Source organism: Aptenodytes patagonicus, chromosome 9 (assembly GCF_965638725.1).
Source record: "Aptenodytes patagonicus chromosome 9, bAptPat1.pri.cur, whole genome shotgun sequence".
Taxonomy (NCBI): Eukaryota; Metazoa; Chordata; class Aves; order Sphenisciformes; family Spheniscidae; genus Aptenodytes; species Aptenodytes patagonicus.
The window spans coordinates 3,615,649-3,632,763 of NC_134957.1; the positions used below are offsets into that span (position 1 = coordinate 3,615,649).

General features: G+C 43.4%; 1 protein-coding gene across 4 annotated transcripts in view; it reads right to left on the reverse strand.

Moving 5' to 3' along the window:
- Window positions 1-1,637: 1,637 nt before the first annotated feature.
- The window catches only part of FGF13 (fibroblast growth factor 13), a 264,038-nt gene continuing 248,560 nt past the window's right edge, over window positions 1,638-17,115 (reverse strand). For all 4 annotated transcript variants that reach the window (XM_076346964.1, XM_076346960.1, XM_076346963.1 and 1 more), the window contains 2 exons: window positions 7,498-7,696; window positions 1,638-6,256 (listed from right to left, as the gene is read on the reverse strand). In XM_076346964.1, coding sequence (XP_076203079.1) covers window positions 6,120-6,256; window positions 7,498-7,696 — 336 coding nt within the window. In that variant the 3' untranslated portion in view covers window positions 1,638-6,119. The remainder of the gene's footprint in view (window positions 6,257-7,497; window positions 7,697-17,115) is intronic.

Here is a 17,115-nt window from a genome sequence, read left to right on the forward strand (position 1 = left end):
AATTAAATCAATACACAAAGGAAGGGCAAAAGAATGATCTGCTCACCCCAGTTGGATAGGGCTTTTGTTTGTGCCTTAGTTTTCTTTAAGGTGTGGGTGACGAATCATGACAAATTACTTTTCAGAGCTTTGCAGTCTATTCACTAATGAATTAATTTTAACAGGCGCCAGCCATGGTCCTCCCAGCGCTGCTGCCACCACGGCCGTTCAGCCACAGCAAACAGCATTTTGCCATCAGTGCCTGAGCAGTTCTTTTCAGTGCAAAGCCCCCGAATTCACCCCAGGCTCCCCTGGGAGCATGCTCTGAACTGAGACATCTCCACGCAGGAGCAAAGACAGAGTGTAAAAGAGACGTGCCAGTAGGCTGTGTCCCCCAAAATATGCCATTGACAGCTCAGATCAGCCCTGATCAACATCTCATCAAATCAACCAGCCCTGTGCACTACAGATGCCAGGACAGGGACAACTCTTCCTCCACCTACAAATGTGATGGCCTTGGTGGAGGGTGGACCTGTGACCCTGTCCTCAGCAAGGGGACAAGCTCAGAAAAGGAGTGTGCGATGTGCGATGCTGAGAAACCCATGGGAGATGAAAGCATTCGTCCTGCCCCTCCAGTTGTTGAATTTAGGTGAGAAATGCCAAACATATGTGAGGAAAAGATTAGGCCTACAGGTGCTTGAAAGTAATTTTCCATACATGGTATTTAAGAATCTTAACTTCCAAATCATTAATAATGATCTTTGAAGAGAACCCTATAAACTGTCTTCCAGTTCCTGATGAGATGGAATAATTTATTACTTCAATTTCTCTGATTAATGTAAAACGTGTTTCAAATTTGGGTTTTCCTTTAATATTTAAACTTCCCCATGAGAGGAGCTGCAGAAGGGCAGGGTGATTGAGTGCCCCCCAAACTGACGTGGCATGTTCCCAAAGCAGGGTAGGCTCTGCTACTGGAGCCGATAAGCAATAAAAGCCATCATGCACCAGCAAACCCAGCTTGTTTCAGGATCCTGCTCTCCAAAAGGCATGAACCTCGGTGCCAACCTGCCAGGAAAGAACAGGGCCCCACAGCTCTGCTCACTCATGCCAGGGAAGAGAATTTCTTAAAAATTTACCCATGATCTGAGTTGGGAATTTTAAGTTGTCAAGGACATCTTCCCCTAAAAAGAGCTGAAAAAAAGCCCGAAGATGGTGTTATTCAGGGTAAATTGCATGGCAGAGCTTTTTTCCTAAGAAACCAATTTATTTTAAATAGGCTTTCTACCATTCTTTTATGTCATTTTTGCAGAGCCAAAGTCAGACAAAACCATGGTGGTTTTTGTCTTGGTCTCACACTGTGTAGGAAACTGAGCTCCAATATTTAGAGTAGCCATTTCCTGAGCTGGTAAAATGCATCACACTTTCTGTGTCCTCCATGGACCATGGCGAGGCTACAGCAACTGAAGGATCCATCTGTGGTGGTCTTGTCTTGACCATTCAAGTTGCCCCTCTCTGGTTCAAGAAGACATAGGAAAAGGACAATGTTAGCACAGAGGGGTCTATATGCCAAGGAAAGTTAATGGTGTAACGCACCAGTGCTGGAGTGAGAACCCTTAAATACCTGCAGTGGTAAAATTCAGAGCCCAGACAAGAGGGAGTCTGTTTTAGAGAGAATCATTTATTAGGAGAGAGGAGGTTGTTATGTACAGATTCTGTCCTGCAAAAGTGTCCTGGTCATAGATTTGTCAGGGAGACATTTAAATCTGTTAGAGCTGGCTCTGGTCTCCACGCAGAGATACTCAAGACACAGCAGAGCTCTGCCAGACCTGGCTTTCATGCTGGTGCTCAGCTGGGGAGAGGCCTGGCGTACCACAGCATCCCTGAGCTTGTAACACCATCTTTATCCCACCGGAAAATCTGGCCCGTGGGCTGGAAACCAGTGGTGGGGACACCAGACGGTGCTGCAGGAGGCGCACCGTTCTTCCCTGGGATAACTTGGGAGATATTTTCCCCAAGTAGGGAATTGTCTTCCATCGTGCCAGCGATGAACATGGCTGAGCAAGTGGCTATGGAGATACAACCATGCTATGAGGTAGCACGAGGTAAATTAAAAGAAAAAAGAAGAAGAAAAAAGAAAGATCTCTGTGATACAGAGAAGAGCTCTTCCCACCCTCCCTCACCCCAAAACCAGGCCAAACAGGCAATGACTGAGTCCCCTGCAGAGACCTCCGAGAAAGCAGCTCTGACAGGTGGATCACAAAAAGGCGGCAGTTTTGCCTCATAATCGTTGTGCTCCTAGCAGTATTCCTCCCAATTTCATGGGTGACCTGTTTTCTTTTGGGTTGGCAGGTAGTATTTGTCAGCCTTTCATAAGGTCTCTGCACAGCCCCTGCGGTGGCTCAGGGCTTTGCCAAGTGAAGCCCAGGTGAATCAGAAAGCTGCTGTGCCAGTTTTGCACCTCCTGAGCCAACTCCAGGCCCGTGGTACACCACATGGAGCGTGGGCAGCATTGGTGGAGAGGCAGGGACAAGAGAAATGGCAGATGAAAGGCATCAGCCATCACATTGGCAATAACAGAAGGGCCTGAGACCAAGCCTTCTGCAGATGGTTAGTGGCTCACAGCCAGTGCGGGGCTTGGTTTCATACCAGCCCCCGGGCTTTGTCCTCATTCCAGGTGTGCAGCTTACTGCACTCTGCCACTGTAGGTGTGGCAGAGCAAAGTGGCTCTAAGTTTTCTTTTGATAGACAACATGGACATTTTTCCAACACCTAGCAGATTTCTTAAAGGAAGGTATTATCCAGGAGTCATCTGTTTGACTTTTTAATTTATGGGTGCTGAAGGATAAGTAAACGCTCTAGAGTCTGGCTCCTAAATCTGGTCCTCTGCTGAAGCCACATTCTTGTCTACCCAAGGGTCTTTGCTGGCTGGGTCAGAGTATCACCTTCATTTCACTGTCTGCGGAGGCACATTTAACTCTTTCTCCTTATTAAATCTCAGTCTGTGGCTCCAGAGACTACATGTAAAACCCTGGGCATTATCCCCCACTTTGCCCATAGTGTACATGAGCTTTTGTCTACTGTCAGGACTCTATCAAGAGTATTCTCCTTTCAGTCCACAATACCCTGAAGGAAAAACTATTGTTGGAACAGGTTCGTCAGAAATTTAACATAATTGTCAAAACCAGCTACTTATGGCTCGTCTGTCTACCGTATCTCTCTTCTCCTCTCAATCCAAGAGTGGGCTTTGTTAGCCCACTTTGAAACTAGGGACTTGGCAGTGAACGCTCACAGCTGATGCCAACGTCAATATGAAAGATGGGTCAGACTACAGACCTCAGAAAGGGCAATTTGTGAGATGAGCGTTTTTCTTTCACTGCAGTTGACCTTCAAGGTTGGATGTAATGGGGATAGGGAACAACAGTAAGATTGCAGCTATAAAGCAAAGCAGCAGACCTCCAGTTATCTTTAGGATAGTAAATGCTCAGCATTGAACGATGTATCTAACTAGCTTTGCCACAAATATGCCTATTTTTAATCAGGTTTTATGTTCCTAAGGCACTCGGACTCCTTTTTTGGAACATGCACCTCAATAAGTCTGATGTTTGGGGTTGGGAGGGTTAAGAGAAATGTTCCACGAGGGCATAGCACTTGAAGGGAACAGGTGCTCCAGACTCACTGAGTTATCAAAATCTCTGGAACAATCACGGCGACATCTTCAATTTTTAAGGATTTCTATGGCATTGGTTGTGCTCCCACCTTCTTCACCCTTTGGAAGGGAAGAGCTGAGGACCCCCAGGCCCTCTGAAGGCCAGCAAGATGGTGGTATTTGGGAGGGCAACACCCTGCTCCAATACGGGAGCTCAGCAAGCCGGAGCTCTTTGCCTACTATTTGCCACAAAACAACAAATCTAGGGGTTTCATCTGAAACATAATGTCCTTCCCTCCTCTTTCAGCCCCAACCTTTAAAAAAAACCCATTGTCCCAGCCTGGTCTGAGGTCTAATTCCAGCTTGGTCAAGTGTGAGGGACACAGAGCAGACAGCAGAATACCTGATGTTAATTTCAGGCTAACATTTATATGTAGCTTTTTGCCTCCATTCCCATTATTACCTTCCAGAACTGGTTCTTCAGCTACCCATGGTGAGAACTTGTTCCTCCCAGGACTTCTTGAAACACCTTGATGAGTGAAGCTCACCTGTCAGAGCTGCCTGGATGTTATAGATGAGAAAAGTTCTCACTGATGTTTTTGGAGAGAAAAGGCAGGAAAGAGGGACATTTTCTCTCCAGAGCGCGTGCACAAAGGCAGGAGGCGTAGGAGCCTTTTTCCTCGAGACCAGATAAAGCTGGCTCCTAAAGTGTACCTGCAGTGATGCACAGCAAACTCTGAGCATCCTCAAGGTGCCACTCTGGCACAAGCAGCGCTTGACTTACCGGCTCTCTTTGGGACCCCCCGTACCGAGGGCTGTGGGGAGGTGTGCTGCGAGGTAGTGCTACGCGGCTGCACTAAGGAAGTCTAACAGGGAGGGCAGACACGGAGAAGCTGGAGAAGCTCAAAGCAGAGGAGTGCAACTCACTGGGGCTCCAGCAGCGCACAGCAGAGGGGCCGTTACCGAGACTTTTGGCACTTAATCATCACCATGTTTTGAGTATCTCGGCTGGGCATGTAAGACCAGTTCTAACAATACCCAAAAGAAAGAACATGTTCTCATTTGTATAGTGTACGGCATTACAGGGGAATCACCCATTACATAGAAAGATTTTGAACATGAATTACAGCATCTTTTATAACTTTATAATTTAACTGCCAACCCTTTCCCTTGAAATTGATCGTGGAGGTACATCATATAATCAAACAAGCTTTTTTAAAAAGTACATCTTAATATAAATAGTTTATTCAGTGCATGGTTGTGTATACAACAAATAATAAACAACTCTTTTGTACGAGGCAGAAAGCTGCCTGTACAGAACTATGTCAGTTTTGGAGCACAGAATCCAACGATGATTAATGCACAAAATCTTACACATCATGCAACTCTATGCCAATATTCCAACTTTCTCCCATGCAACAGACATGATGACCTAAATGGAAACCTAACTACATTTTTTAAACAATTGTTTCCAATAGCATGTATAAGTATATGTTGTTTAGGGGTAACCTGTCCTAACGCTTCCTCCTACACAATATTCACGTGCCCGTTACAGTGAAAGAAGGACTTTTACAAATAAGACGTTTCTTATAAAAAAATTAAGTCACCTTAATTCCACAGTTTCTGTCTTTAGAAAAGAAGCCACAACAATAGTTTAACATGACACACAAAATGGAATTAAGAGAAATCTACACTGGAGGATAATTTTATCCCTTTCTGTTAACTTCCACTTGGGATAACAAAACAACTCAATTCCTACAGACTGGGGTTAGCACAAGAACTTTACCAGAAACTACAAATCTATAAAAATTTATATTTCATTGTGTTTAAAACCACAAGAACACTGTTTGCTTGAGCCTGAGACACCAACTCTCAGTTCCAACCCTGAATTTTTAATTATTTTTTTAAAGACATAGCTTTAAAGACCCATTGGAGTTCAGAAATCAAAAAGTTGCACTATTCCAAATTAAAGGATACATTTTTTATCAAGCCTTAGATATAAAACGGTAAGCCAAGGAAACAACAGAGTTTACATATTTGTTTTTCGTTTGCCCCTATAAAACATACAAGCATTAAAATTTCCTTTGAAGAGCAAAAGTGGTCTTTTTCTGAGTTGGAAAGCAAATTCTTATCAGCAGTGAATGCTGTGAAATGTTTTTGTTTCGTATTCCACAAAGCATAGGGGGGAGAGAGAGAAAGAGAGAGAGAAAAAGAGAGAGAGAGAAAGAGCTGGACATTTCTTCTCCGAGATTTATTCCGCAGTTATGTTTGCTGGCTATCCAAGTGCCTTGTGATATGCACAAGCATATTCTACATTATTGGGGTATATCCTTTGACAACCAGTAGATCTAATGGCTGATAAACGAGTGACCTATGCAAGTTCGGTGGCTTGTCCTGGGCAATTGAACGTTTGGATGAAAGACTGCTAGTAAGAATTCAACTGCATCCAGAGGTAAGGTTCTGTTTAGAGAGCACTTGGCTTGCCTGAACCTGGCTACGTTGACTCGTTTTGGCTCATGGATTTACCCCCATTTAGCACTCCTGAAACACTTCTGCTCTTTGTTGGGGTCCCACTTCCAGATCTTGAGAACTCTGTGAGATCGTGGAGAGAAGGCTCTTTGTACATGGCCACTGCAAAGCAAAAAAGAGGCAGCACATCAGCACACGTTACGGGCTACTCAGTCTGTGGGTGCAAAGTCCGGCTGCGAAACGTTGGGATTTTTCATTCAGCAATATGCGATGTAAGGAGTGAATGAAAGAAACATGGCAAGGAGACCTCTTCCATTTCAAACACTCCCTAAGAACCTCTGAGGTCCTCTTCAAGGGAATGACATTTTAGAGAAGGGAAAAACCACAGCTCCCTCCCTCTCCCGGTTAAATCACCCACCTACCCACTGCACTTGCAAAACTCTGCAAGATAGACCTAAGCTGATATAAATCAACATTTCCTTATTAATGGTGAAGTAGCACTGTTGACAGCTGTGATTCGACCTGTTACTTGTATACCTAGCCTAAGCAGCTGGGTGCGAAAATGGATTTTCAGTCTTCTTTTCCTTTGTTTCCACACACATTAGAAGTGAGGATCAATCTTGACATCAGTTGCCTAACACCTAGTCCTAAATGTAGACTGCCAAACTAGTCCAGCATCCACCCAGGGCTATGCACCTTTGAAATATCCTCTCTGATTTCAAAATGACACTGCCATAAAGCCTACCTAAGAGCATAACCCAGAAGTAGAAGGCTTCATTCCTCTTAAGGAAGGAGCATATGGAAGCTAGTTCTTCTGGAGAAAAGGAGCACCTCCATACATCGACTGAGATCTCCCTCTTTGCATTGATCAGAGAGGGAGCCAAGTCTGACCACAGTCCTGATTCAGATCCTTCAGTTAACCGGGATGATTGTACGTCCCGGCTTTTAATACACAGCAGTATACGTACACCACATGCATTATTACCTTTAATGTCGTATGCTGATGCCGCATTAATTGCGGTTTAATAAGCACCGCATCTTAGAATTTTATCTCAGGCAAAAACAGACACACAAACATCCTGTAACATAAAGCACAGATGACAAGCTCTACAGCAAGTCGCTGGTGGCCTGTGAGCAGATGTTTGAGCCATTCCAGGTAGAGCCTTCGTTATCTATAATGGAGACACTGTGGGCTTTGGGCACAAAGAAACTAATGCGCGTATTTGGTTAGATGAGAGAAATGCAGAGGTAACGTAGAGAAACCTAAAAAACAGTGTGTTACAGAACATTATGCTCCTGTTATGTAAGTAGCTGAACCCTTCAAATGTGTATGCACAGCAATTAAACATCTCTGACATAAGATAATGTCAGTTCAGATAGACGGAGCAAACCCAAGCAATTACCTTTTAATGGTTTTGGAAGAAAGTGTGCTGCAGGTTTATTTTTCTTCACGTGGTTTCCTTTCATTATTTCTCCTTCTTTGTTAAGACCCAAATACCAACCCCGGCCAGACTGTTGCTGTCTGTAGATCATTGAAGAATACGTCACATAGTAGTTTTCAAATACTGATTCTTTGAACTTGCATTCAGGTGTGAAATGTTCCTGTAAGAAAGTAACAGATCAATATGTGCAGTGCTGAATCTCACATCAGTTAATGAAAAAGCATCCAATATTCATTGCTTTCCCGACGGTTAAAAGATATACCTTTCACCCTCCACTATCCAATTATGAAACATGGGCCCTAGAAGTATTAACAAAAGAGTAACACAATTTGAAACCCGTGAAATGACGCTGTGAGCAGCTCAAAGTAGCATAACCAAATCTTTTTGAACAATGAGTAAAAAGTCTAAGTGAAGAAATATTGATTGATGCAACTAATGGACATTAGGCAGACGCAGCCCTGATGTCAACCCCAAGGAACCAGCTGTGGTCCAGCCCCACAGGCGAGAAGCGAGGCCACGTAATGCCTTTGTGCATTAACTGCTGGCCTTAACTGCTTATGAGGAAAGTGCAATAAAAATTCAAAGCCAGGATGCCATGAGTAAATGGTCGTCTCTTACTAACCCAGCAATATTAAGTTAGCTTGTAGCAGCTGCCTCTTTGGTCTAATCTATGCTCTTTCTCTGCCCAGCATATCATCCACTGAAAGCCCAGCTGTCAGAGACCCATGCAGACATTAGCCTCTGCTCCCGGACTGGCAAGAGTTTAACGGTACCACAGCTGAAAGCATACAGGATCAAGCTTTAGTCTTTATGTTGAATTGCACTGCTTCTTTTGGGGAGACGGTATTGGGCTGACAGTTAAAATGAAGAGCAATAATCCAGGAGAGAGACTTTTTCTTCCTGCCAGTGGTGTGACTGGCTTTCACTGTGCAATGGTCTTGACTCAATCAATACCTTTTGACACTATTGCCCAGATTCAAAAAAGGATACAGACATGAAACATGGGTCTTGGAGGGACCTAAGACCAAAATGCCAGTCCTGACAGCACCACTCAGCTGCTTCCTAATGCCTCTGGGTGCTTCAGGTTTTTTAACGTTAAAAGTTCTGACAACGTCTCACCTATGGACCCCTAAAAGTCCATTAAATATGAAAGAGGAAGGGCTTGGTCTGGTGATGCAAATGTCAATATCACAGTCCTGCCTGTCGTCGCACCGCACAGCAGCCAGCTGTCTGCTGGTCTTTCCTTATGAAGGCAGCCAGCTTCAGTGGGGCTGCCCTTGTGCTTAAAGTATCCTACAGCAGCGTGAAAGAAAGGAGGAAAAATTGTGCTTGCATAATGATTGTAATTTTGATTTAAAAAAATCAAAGGAAATTAAATGTCTCAGGAGCTTAAGATGTTCTTATCTAGTTTCTCAAATATTCTTGTGTGAGAAAAAGATGGTATTTAAAAAAAAAAACCCACTGTGCATTTTCTGCACATCTTTTGCCATTTTGTCTTCTCATAGGAAAAAGAAAAAAACCTCCCATCCTCTGACTGGCGTTTGCTTCAACAAAGAGTGTGAAGTAAGCAATTTTCTTCTTTTTTTCTTCAAGCTAATTGGCTGTTATTTAGTTAATTGACGATTGGTTTCAATTGCTGTCAAATGGGGACAGGCACTGCATTTTTGCAAGATTTCTAAATAAAAGCCTTCCGCCACTGTACCCTGCCCAGCGCTAGCCATGTTAACAAAGACTATTACAAGTGTATCATCCAATTAGCAGCAAAATGGAAAACTACAGTGCTCCCACTGGAACATTATAGTTTATGTACAGTAAGTTGGAGCTGTTTCGGGTACAGAAGGCCTGCTTGTACACAGCAGCAGAGGGTTAGATTGCAAACAGAACCACAACATTTACTCTGGCTCCCTTAGGAAGCAAGTTAACCTCGGTATGAGCAGCAGGAGCCAACAGCCTGCAGAGTCCCTTGAAACAGAGTGGGGAGACAGAAAGGCAGACGCTAAAAAACTCCTTCACCCCTGATTTTTCCCTCGGCTGTGAGGCTTGTGATAACAAGCCGTGGTGGAAGCCCTGTGCTGCTATAAGTGAGTTTGCAGCTGCGCCCACGTACAGCCAGACACCAGCCTGATGGCGCGCACCAGCCTGACGGCCATCCCCCATGAGCATCACAGACAGCAATCCCCCCTCTGGAGCATCCCGCAGTTCAGCAGTTACTACCACAGTGGTGATTTCTTGCAACAATCAGCGGGGCACGGAAACAAAGACACCTCTCTGTAATGTGCTTGGTTACCACGCCAAATTCCCTCCCAATTTTTCCGGCACTAAAGCAGACCACCTCATTCACCTGACTGGCTTGGCACAGAATCGTGCTCCTTTGCTTGATTGACATCTGCTTAATTCCTCAGCTACGGCTGCAGCGTCAGAAAGGTGCTGCATGGTGGGAAAGGCATCCTCCTTGCCAAATAAAAGTTGATCCCACATGAGCTGTTTGCAGAAGCTGAAGTGCTCTGCTTGCTCCTGAATACTAAGCAGCTGCTTACTTTTTGCAAGTGTTTGTTCCCACCCATCACTTGCCTTTAGTTTAATCCAACGTGTGTCTTTCCTACTCATTAAAAAAAGCCAGGGAGGAGAACTGGAAAGGGAAGCTCTGAATGAGGAATGCTAGCAAATGTGCTCCTGATTTGGGGTATTACAATTAAAATGTACTTTTCTGAGCTTGGCGTGTCCATGTGCCAACCTAACTGGGTATGGACAGGGCTTCTATCAGCACATCAGTTCAAAATACAGTGCGGAGCAGCAAGTGCAAAATGGCCATTATGTTTTCTTTGCTGGCAAATTCTTTAATAATGTACTGAGGAAGTGCAAGTTAAAGTTGGGAGAGGGCTGAGTGCCCCAATTAAAACTGATCTTTTCCAGGTCATCTAGTCAATCCTATTGAAAATTTATAAATAAGTGTTGAATCCTAAAACCAGTTTTTTCCTGTCTCTCAGCTGTCCTCTTTGTCCATCTTTGCAATGAAAATAATTCGAATGAGTTCTGAGAAGTCCAATGTTATGAATATATTGTTATGCAAACCATGAAAAATAGGTATTTGTGTGAAGTAATATTTCAATCATCCCTCAGAAGTCAGGGATGATGGCACCTACATGACAGTATATTGCACTCACCCAAGCCCCTCACACATGCACCCTAACAATGAATGAGGGAATGAAAGAATGAATGAATAAATAAAAGTTAAAGAAAGTGCTGGATTCACTGTAGTCATGACTCAGCCATGCTTAAGTAAGCAAGATGAACTGTCAGGAGCTTCTTGGTTTTGAGCTGATCAGCTGAACTACTGAAATGTTTCTTCATGAATAGATCTGCAGCTGCATTAAATATGTGAAAAATAATTAAAAATAATAATTTGGTGTATGGTAATATGGTAAAAAGGCCTTGTAGCATACACTGAGAGTGGCTGTATTTCCAGGCAGCTGACTAGATTACATCTAAAATAATCCAGTCTCTTCCATACAAATACTGCATTACGGGTATGCCAAGGCTGAAAGCTAAAGTACTGTAAAAGCGAAGCTGGAATTCTTCCTGCTCTAATTGTGCAAAAGCCGTGTTTCAAGCCAAAGACCATCCAAATTATCAGCCATCACACCCACCTACACTGCAAGACTGAATATTAATTCTTCTGGCCCCCAAATGATCGTGATGCAGGAATTCAGACTTCCCGTAGACAGAAAATAGGAAATGTGCTTTAAAGAAGGTATTTAGTGTCTTCAAGTTTCTGTCATATTATAGAAGCTTCTCATCAGGATGGCTGTAGGCACAGTGCACGTAGGAGGGCAAAGATATTTGCTCTCTGCTATTTATTGCATACCGTATTTGCAGCGTGGATACCAGCAGCAGGGGACATCACCAAATGCTTTACGGAGTAGTAAGTTTAAGTCATTAGGTCAGTACTGAGTTTGTTAAATGTCTGCATATCACTATAGGTTGAATGTCCTGCAGCTACCCTACAGCAGTTGACCCGAACAATCAGAAATTTTATTCAGATGGATTTAGTGCTAGGAGCATGAATAAACAACAAGAAAAACAATTAACTTTGAAAAGTATTTGGGAAAAGTATTGGGTACTTGGGAAACTTGGAAAATGTTCTTACATATTGAGCATATAATTATATTCCATGTGATCAATGACTACGTCTGCATATGGGATTTATTCTTTATTTTCTCCACTTAATGAAAATTGGATTTTTTTCCCTTCATATCCTGATTTCTTTCAGGACTATAATGTAGCCCAGCATTCCATTCTATAATCATGAATTTTTGAAGGAGCTTCTTTAAGGCTCCAGAGTAGTGATTTTCTGCGCCACTGAGCCTGCCTTTTTTTATTAACAGAGATTGATTTTCTCCATCTTGGCATGTGAAGTTCCAGGGTGTAGCCTCTGGATCATCACCCAGTAATGTGCAGTGATATCAACAGCACAAGATGTGAATAATTCAACTTTAACTTTATCAGAAATAACAGCTTTTAGATCACCAGTGTGAGAAGATTCTCTGAAGAAACCGGTATTTCGTGATGCCACCAAAAGCTGTTTGCTATAGGAATGGAAACTTACAATTATCTTGAAGCAATTTATTCTGGATCAGATATATTACAGTTCCCACAGATAGGTTCCAATCCCACAATATTGACCGTTTTGCTTAAATTTACCTATTTTGAGGAATCCTAGTGATTTCAGTGGGAGCAACTCACAATATATGAATATGTACAGGTCTTGTAGGACTGTAATTAGGAAGACTGTTTGACCATGTAATCGTGACTGCATACAACCAGTCATGGCAAAAGACATGCTCATCAGAAGCTGTGAGGGCTTCTGAAGACAGATGCGCTATCGGCGCAGTGAGGAGCTTCATTTTGGCTACGTCTATTCCAGGTGAGTTCTCACAAAGACATCGTAGGTAGCCCAAAGCCCTCAGGAGGTGCTGTAAAGCTGAACTAACTGCTGCTTGAACAAAAAACTACTGCTGAACAGGAATTTGTGGAAGGCTGTAATTCCCCTTGAGTTCACTACAATCTGAAGGCGTGTGTACCGGCCATGCGACCAGGTAAAGAAGAAATTAAATTCAACATTATATAGAAAAGATACACTAAATTCTTTCATCAGGAAACCTACTTACTGGCAGGAGTGATAGGAAGGCACAATTTTCCTGGAAGGTGATCCCAAACAACTCCATAGGATGGAATTGCCTGGGATACTGCAATCAGCAGGAATTTATCAAGTGAAACACAAACTGTCAGGGGTGTGTAAATTTATTTAGGACAAAGCTTCCAGAAAGAGTAAAATGGAGCCCAAGGAAGCAGCCGGATATCCAGCATTTCCAGAGTAAGGTTTCAGGTTGTCACTAGGTATTCTCTGAATCTACGAGAAAAGCATTGAAAAGATCCTGTAATTATTCCCTTGACATTGTTCCTTTGCGCAGCAAATGAAATGCACAAACTCAGGGAAAAAATGCACACAGTGAACTGAAGCAGAAAATGTATTAATTACAAATACAGAGATTTAAGTTTTGTTCATTACTCTTTTTCTAGCTTTATCAGTGACTCAGTTGTGAACACTTGTTCAAGTCATCTTTGCCCAGATTTTTAAGTGGCATTTAGGCACATCAATAAATACCTATTTAAAGCTTGCTGCGTCACCTCTCAGCATGCTCTGCCCATGGAATGGATGTACTGCCTGATGACCCCAGGGAAAAAGACTCAGTGACTGTAAACAATGCTGAAATTTAATTGAGATAGGAACTATGCATGATCATATTATTGTTCCCCTGTCTTTTGATGATGCTTCACTTCTACAACTGTGTTGATTAACCAAAGCACTCCTTAATTGGGGCAAGATACTAGCACATGATACATACAGAAAGAACACACTCTTCTGATTACTGCAGAGGAAATTAATCCTGTTAGAGAAAGCCTGTAATGTGGTTTAAAAGTTCTGCAAGATGTCCAGGAGAACACCTCACAGATGTCAAACACAGGCCCCTTTCCTAATCCGGCCCACGAAGTTATGAGAGGTAATTTACTTGATATGAATAAGAAAGAGGGAAGATCCACTTTGCCCCCAAATGCTTTTCTTCTGCATCAATGCTGAGCTGCAGTGAACATGTGCATCCCTGATGATCCTGGAAGCATGGTACAGGAAAACCTCTGCAATTTCCTGAATGATCAAGTCCTCTATAAATATTTTAATACCTTCTAATGCTTGTACCTACCCTTTTTTTAATTTCTGTGGCTTTAGGGCACCAGACTTGCTAGTCCTAGTTCAAAATCAGTGAAATTCTAATATGATAAAAGGAAGAAACTAGTCTTTAAACATTGCCTGTTTTGTGAAACTTGGGAAGGTCCATTAAGCAGCAAGTGCCCATCAGGTTGTCTGAGGGCTCTAAACCGGACTAACAGAGAAAATCTGTGTGATACAATCCTACTATTACCTAGAAGCTGTTTTTAAAATCATAATTAATTTTTATTGTTTCACACATACAGAAGTCCTGTTACTGCTTCTAAACCTGTAAAGGGAAGCCTATATATTAATCTGCAATTACGCCTCTTTGGAGAGAGATCTTCTCTACTAGTGTAAGCATGGGTTTGGGGTTTAAAAAAAAAAGATTAGAATAACTTTCTCAATGTCTAGCCAAAGGTTTTATTGCATGATAAAGCCCCACGATTCATGGACTGCACTCCCAGGTTTGGTCAAGGACTGGTTAACACCACTATAGCCTCTGACTAAGGTAATCTCCAGTTGAAAAATGGGAGATGGAAGTATCCTGTACGTTTTCGCTGTACTTCCACACTCTGATCTCATATTCTTCTCTAGGTATGTGCCTCTGATCATCTTTGGACAGTGAACTTGCTGGACCTTGGATCTGATCTGCTACAACTTCCCACGATCCTCCCTCCTGTGTGAGAGTCAAGCAGAGGAACTAAACCTTCCTGGCTGAGCAAAGCATCAAGAGCTACCCTCCGAGCAGGTCAACTGAAAAGCAAGAGCTGCCTCAATACGTGACCTGCACAGACATTACAGAAAACAGGGATGTTGGAAAAGATGTGCTCCCTGAAAACATGCTGGGAAAGATCCCGCCTGCTCAACCTGGACAAAAAATCAAGTCATCTTACGTCACCGAAGGCAGCTGAAGCTGAACTACCTATACCTCGTGCATAGGTAGCTGTGCGTAGTGTGTGAATACCCAGAGCCCACCGAGGCTGGTGGTTCATTTCAGCAGCCTTGGGATCATGCCAACTGGTGAATCCTTCTCCCATTCAAAGCTACAGGAGAACTCCCTTTTCCTCTCAATAGGCTCATGATTTTCCCCAGAGCAGCCAATCCTTTTCATGATTTTCCTAAGCTCATTATCTCCATTTCCTGCGACAGTGGCTTCCACAGGTGAAGCCAGCACTGCGGAAAACATATTTGAAATGTGTCCGTTGTTGTTGTTTATAGTAAGCAAATTTCTTGTCTTACTTTTTTACAGCTTTCTTCTCTCGGCTTTTAATTTTGGAAAACAGCACATAGAAGTACCCAGCGTGCCTCGTCTATGCCATTCATTACCCCACATCACTCCGTCATGTCTCTGCTTATTCATCTCTTGTCTTAACTAAGCGGGCCTAATCTTTTTAAATCTCTCCTCATATGAAAGGTTCTCTGTGCCTCTAATCATTTTCATTACCCTTCACTGAATCCTTTCAATTTTTTTTCTCTATCATTTCCAGAACTGAAGCACAACATTTAAAAAGAGGCTGTACCACTGAGTTGCATAACGGAGGTAAGATATTTTCAGTCATTTGTCTTATTACAAAGTAAAATGGTCTTTGCTGTTCAGCCTCACTATTGTGCATTCGTACAAAAGTTCTCTATCTTTTAAGTTGTCTCTCTGATAAATATGGTCCAATTTTACGGTATTTCTGATCCTCTGATCAGTCAGTGTACGCAAGCTTAAAAATTAAAGGAAGGGAGAAGGAAGCAAAAGGCAGATATGACAGCTTTCTTCCCCAGAACTAGAGCAGAGAGCCCCAAAGATGCTAAGCAACCTATTTTATAACATACCCATTATTACACAGATAACCTGCCAGCCATTGCAATCAGATTTCTAGCAGTTATAATTTATATCAAATCCTGGTATTGTCAAATCTCTCTGACAGAGCTGTTGTGCAGAATGTCCTCAACTTAAGTGTGTCATGCATTACTTTTTAAAAAAAATAAATCTAAGTTGAAAAACTCCTTTTGAAGTATGGGGACCATGTTCTGCTTTCAGTTACAGATAGCCCTGCATCCCACTCGTTTTAACGGCCAAGCCCTGAGCTCATTGCCATTCGCTGAACATGGCCAGTGGCATGAGATGCTGAAGGACTAAGAGGAGTCTGAGCCTTAGGAGACAAAGCAACTGCCTTGTTTTGAGTGAACTACTTGTGGTTTGTTCCTCTGAGTTGCTAATTGCCTGCCAGCTCTCCCTTTGGCTTTGCATGTCACTGCCTCAGTGGGACACGGGAACAGAGAAACCATGCAAAGCCTGGTATCTTCCACCGAGCAGCAACAAGCTGCAGCAAGAACGCACCGAGGAAAAGTCGCTCCGTCAGGCAAATGATTGTGGCATGAAGAGACATCGCTTTGTCACAGCCCGGCTGCTGCGAGGGGGAGATGTCTGCGAGCTGGCAAGAGCAGATGAGAAAGAAAACACGTTCCTGCCCCAGCAGCCCTTTTACACAATTACTCTTGTATTTGTCTATATGACCGCTGCCGCTGGGGGAAACCCACACTGCTGCTGCTGGGGCTGCAAAGCGCAGGGTGGCAGCCACGGGTTAATTTGCTCCTGGAACAAGGTGACTTGGCCGGCGTTTGTTAAAACACCACCTGGGAGCTCGGGGCAAGAAGGGCAGCACAACCTTTCTGCTGCCACATTGAGTGCCTTGGCCATACCATCCCGAAATGCTGCTTGCAGTCAGATGGGCTGTAAGAGGCTGCGGGAGACAGGTAACCTGGGATATGGGGTTCAGCAGGCAGCAACAGCCACACCGGGGCACCCCTGGCCTTGGCACAGAGGATGGGCAGCGATGCTGGAGCATTGCATCACCAAACGCTCCCCTGACACTTTAGTGGTCACAGCTCTCCTAGCACCAGGGAGCTCCCCAGACAGGCTCTGCTGAAGCGGCAGGGCTAATTAGAAGAGTGCAGGATTTACTGCGGTATCCTAGACACAGGACATCAGCCCTGGGGTAAGGAGATGGAAGAGATCTCCTTCAAACTGTCACCCATGAATTCATGCAGATTTATCTTAAAGTGCTAAAAGACCAATAATCTAATCAGTGTTTGCAGCAAGCTCTACATCTCTTTAATTACAAGCAGAGACACGATCCTTTTAGCAGCGGATGCTCTTAAAATTCTACGGAAAAAAGAAAAGCACGCAAAGGTTTCTCTTTTTGGGGGGAAGGGCAGCTGAACGAACAACAGTCAGAACAAGTGCTACAGTCCTTCCCGTGGGAATAAGTGATAACGGGGAATGCTGTTTCTGTGGTAACCTGCAACCTGGCTGAAAGCCT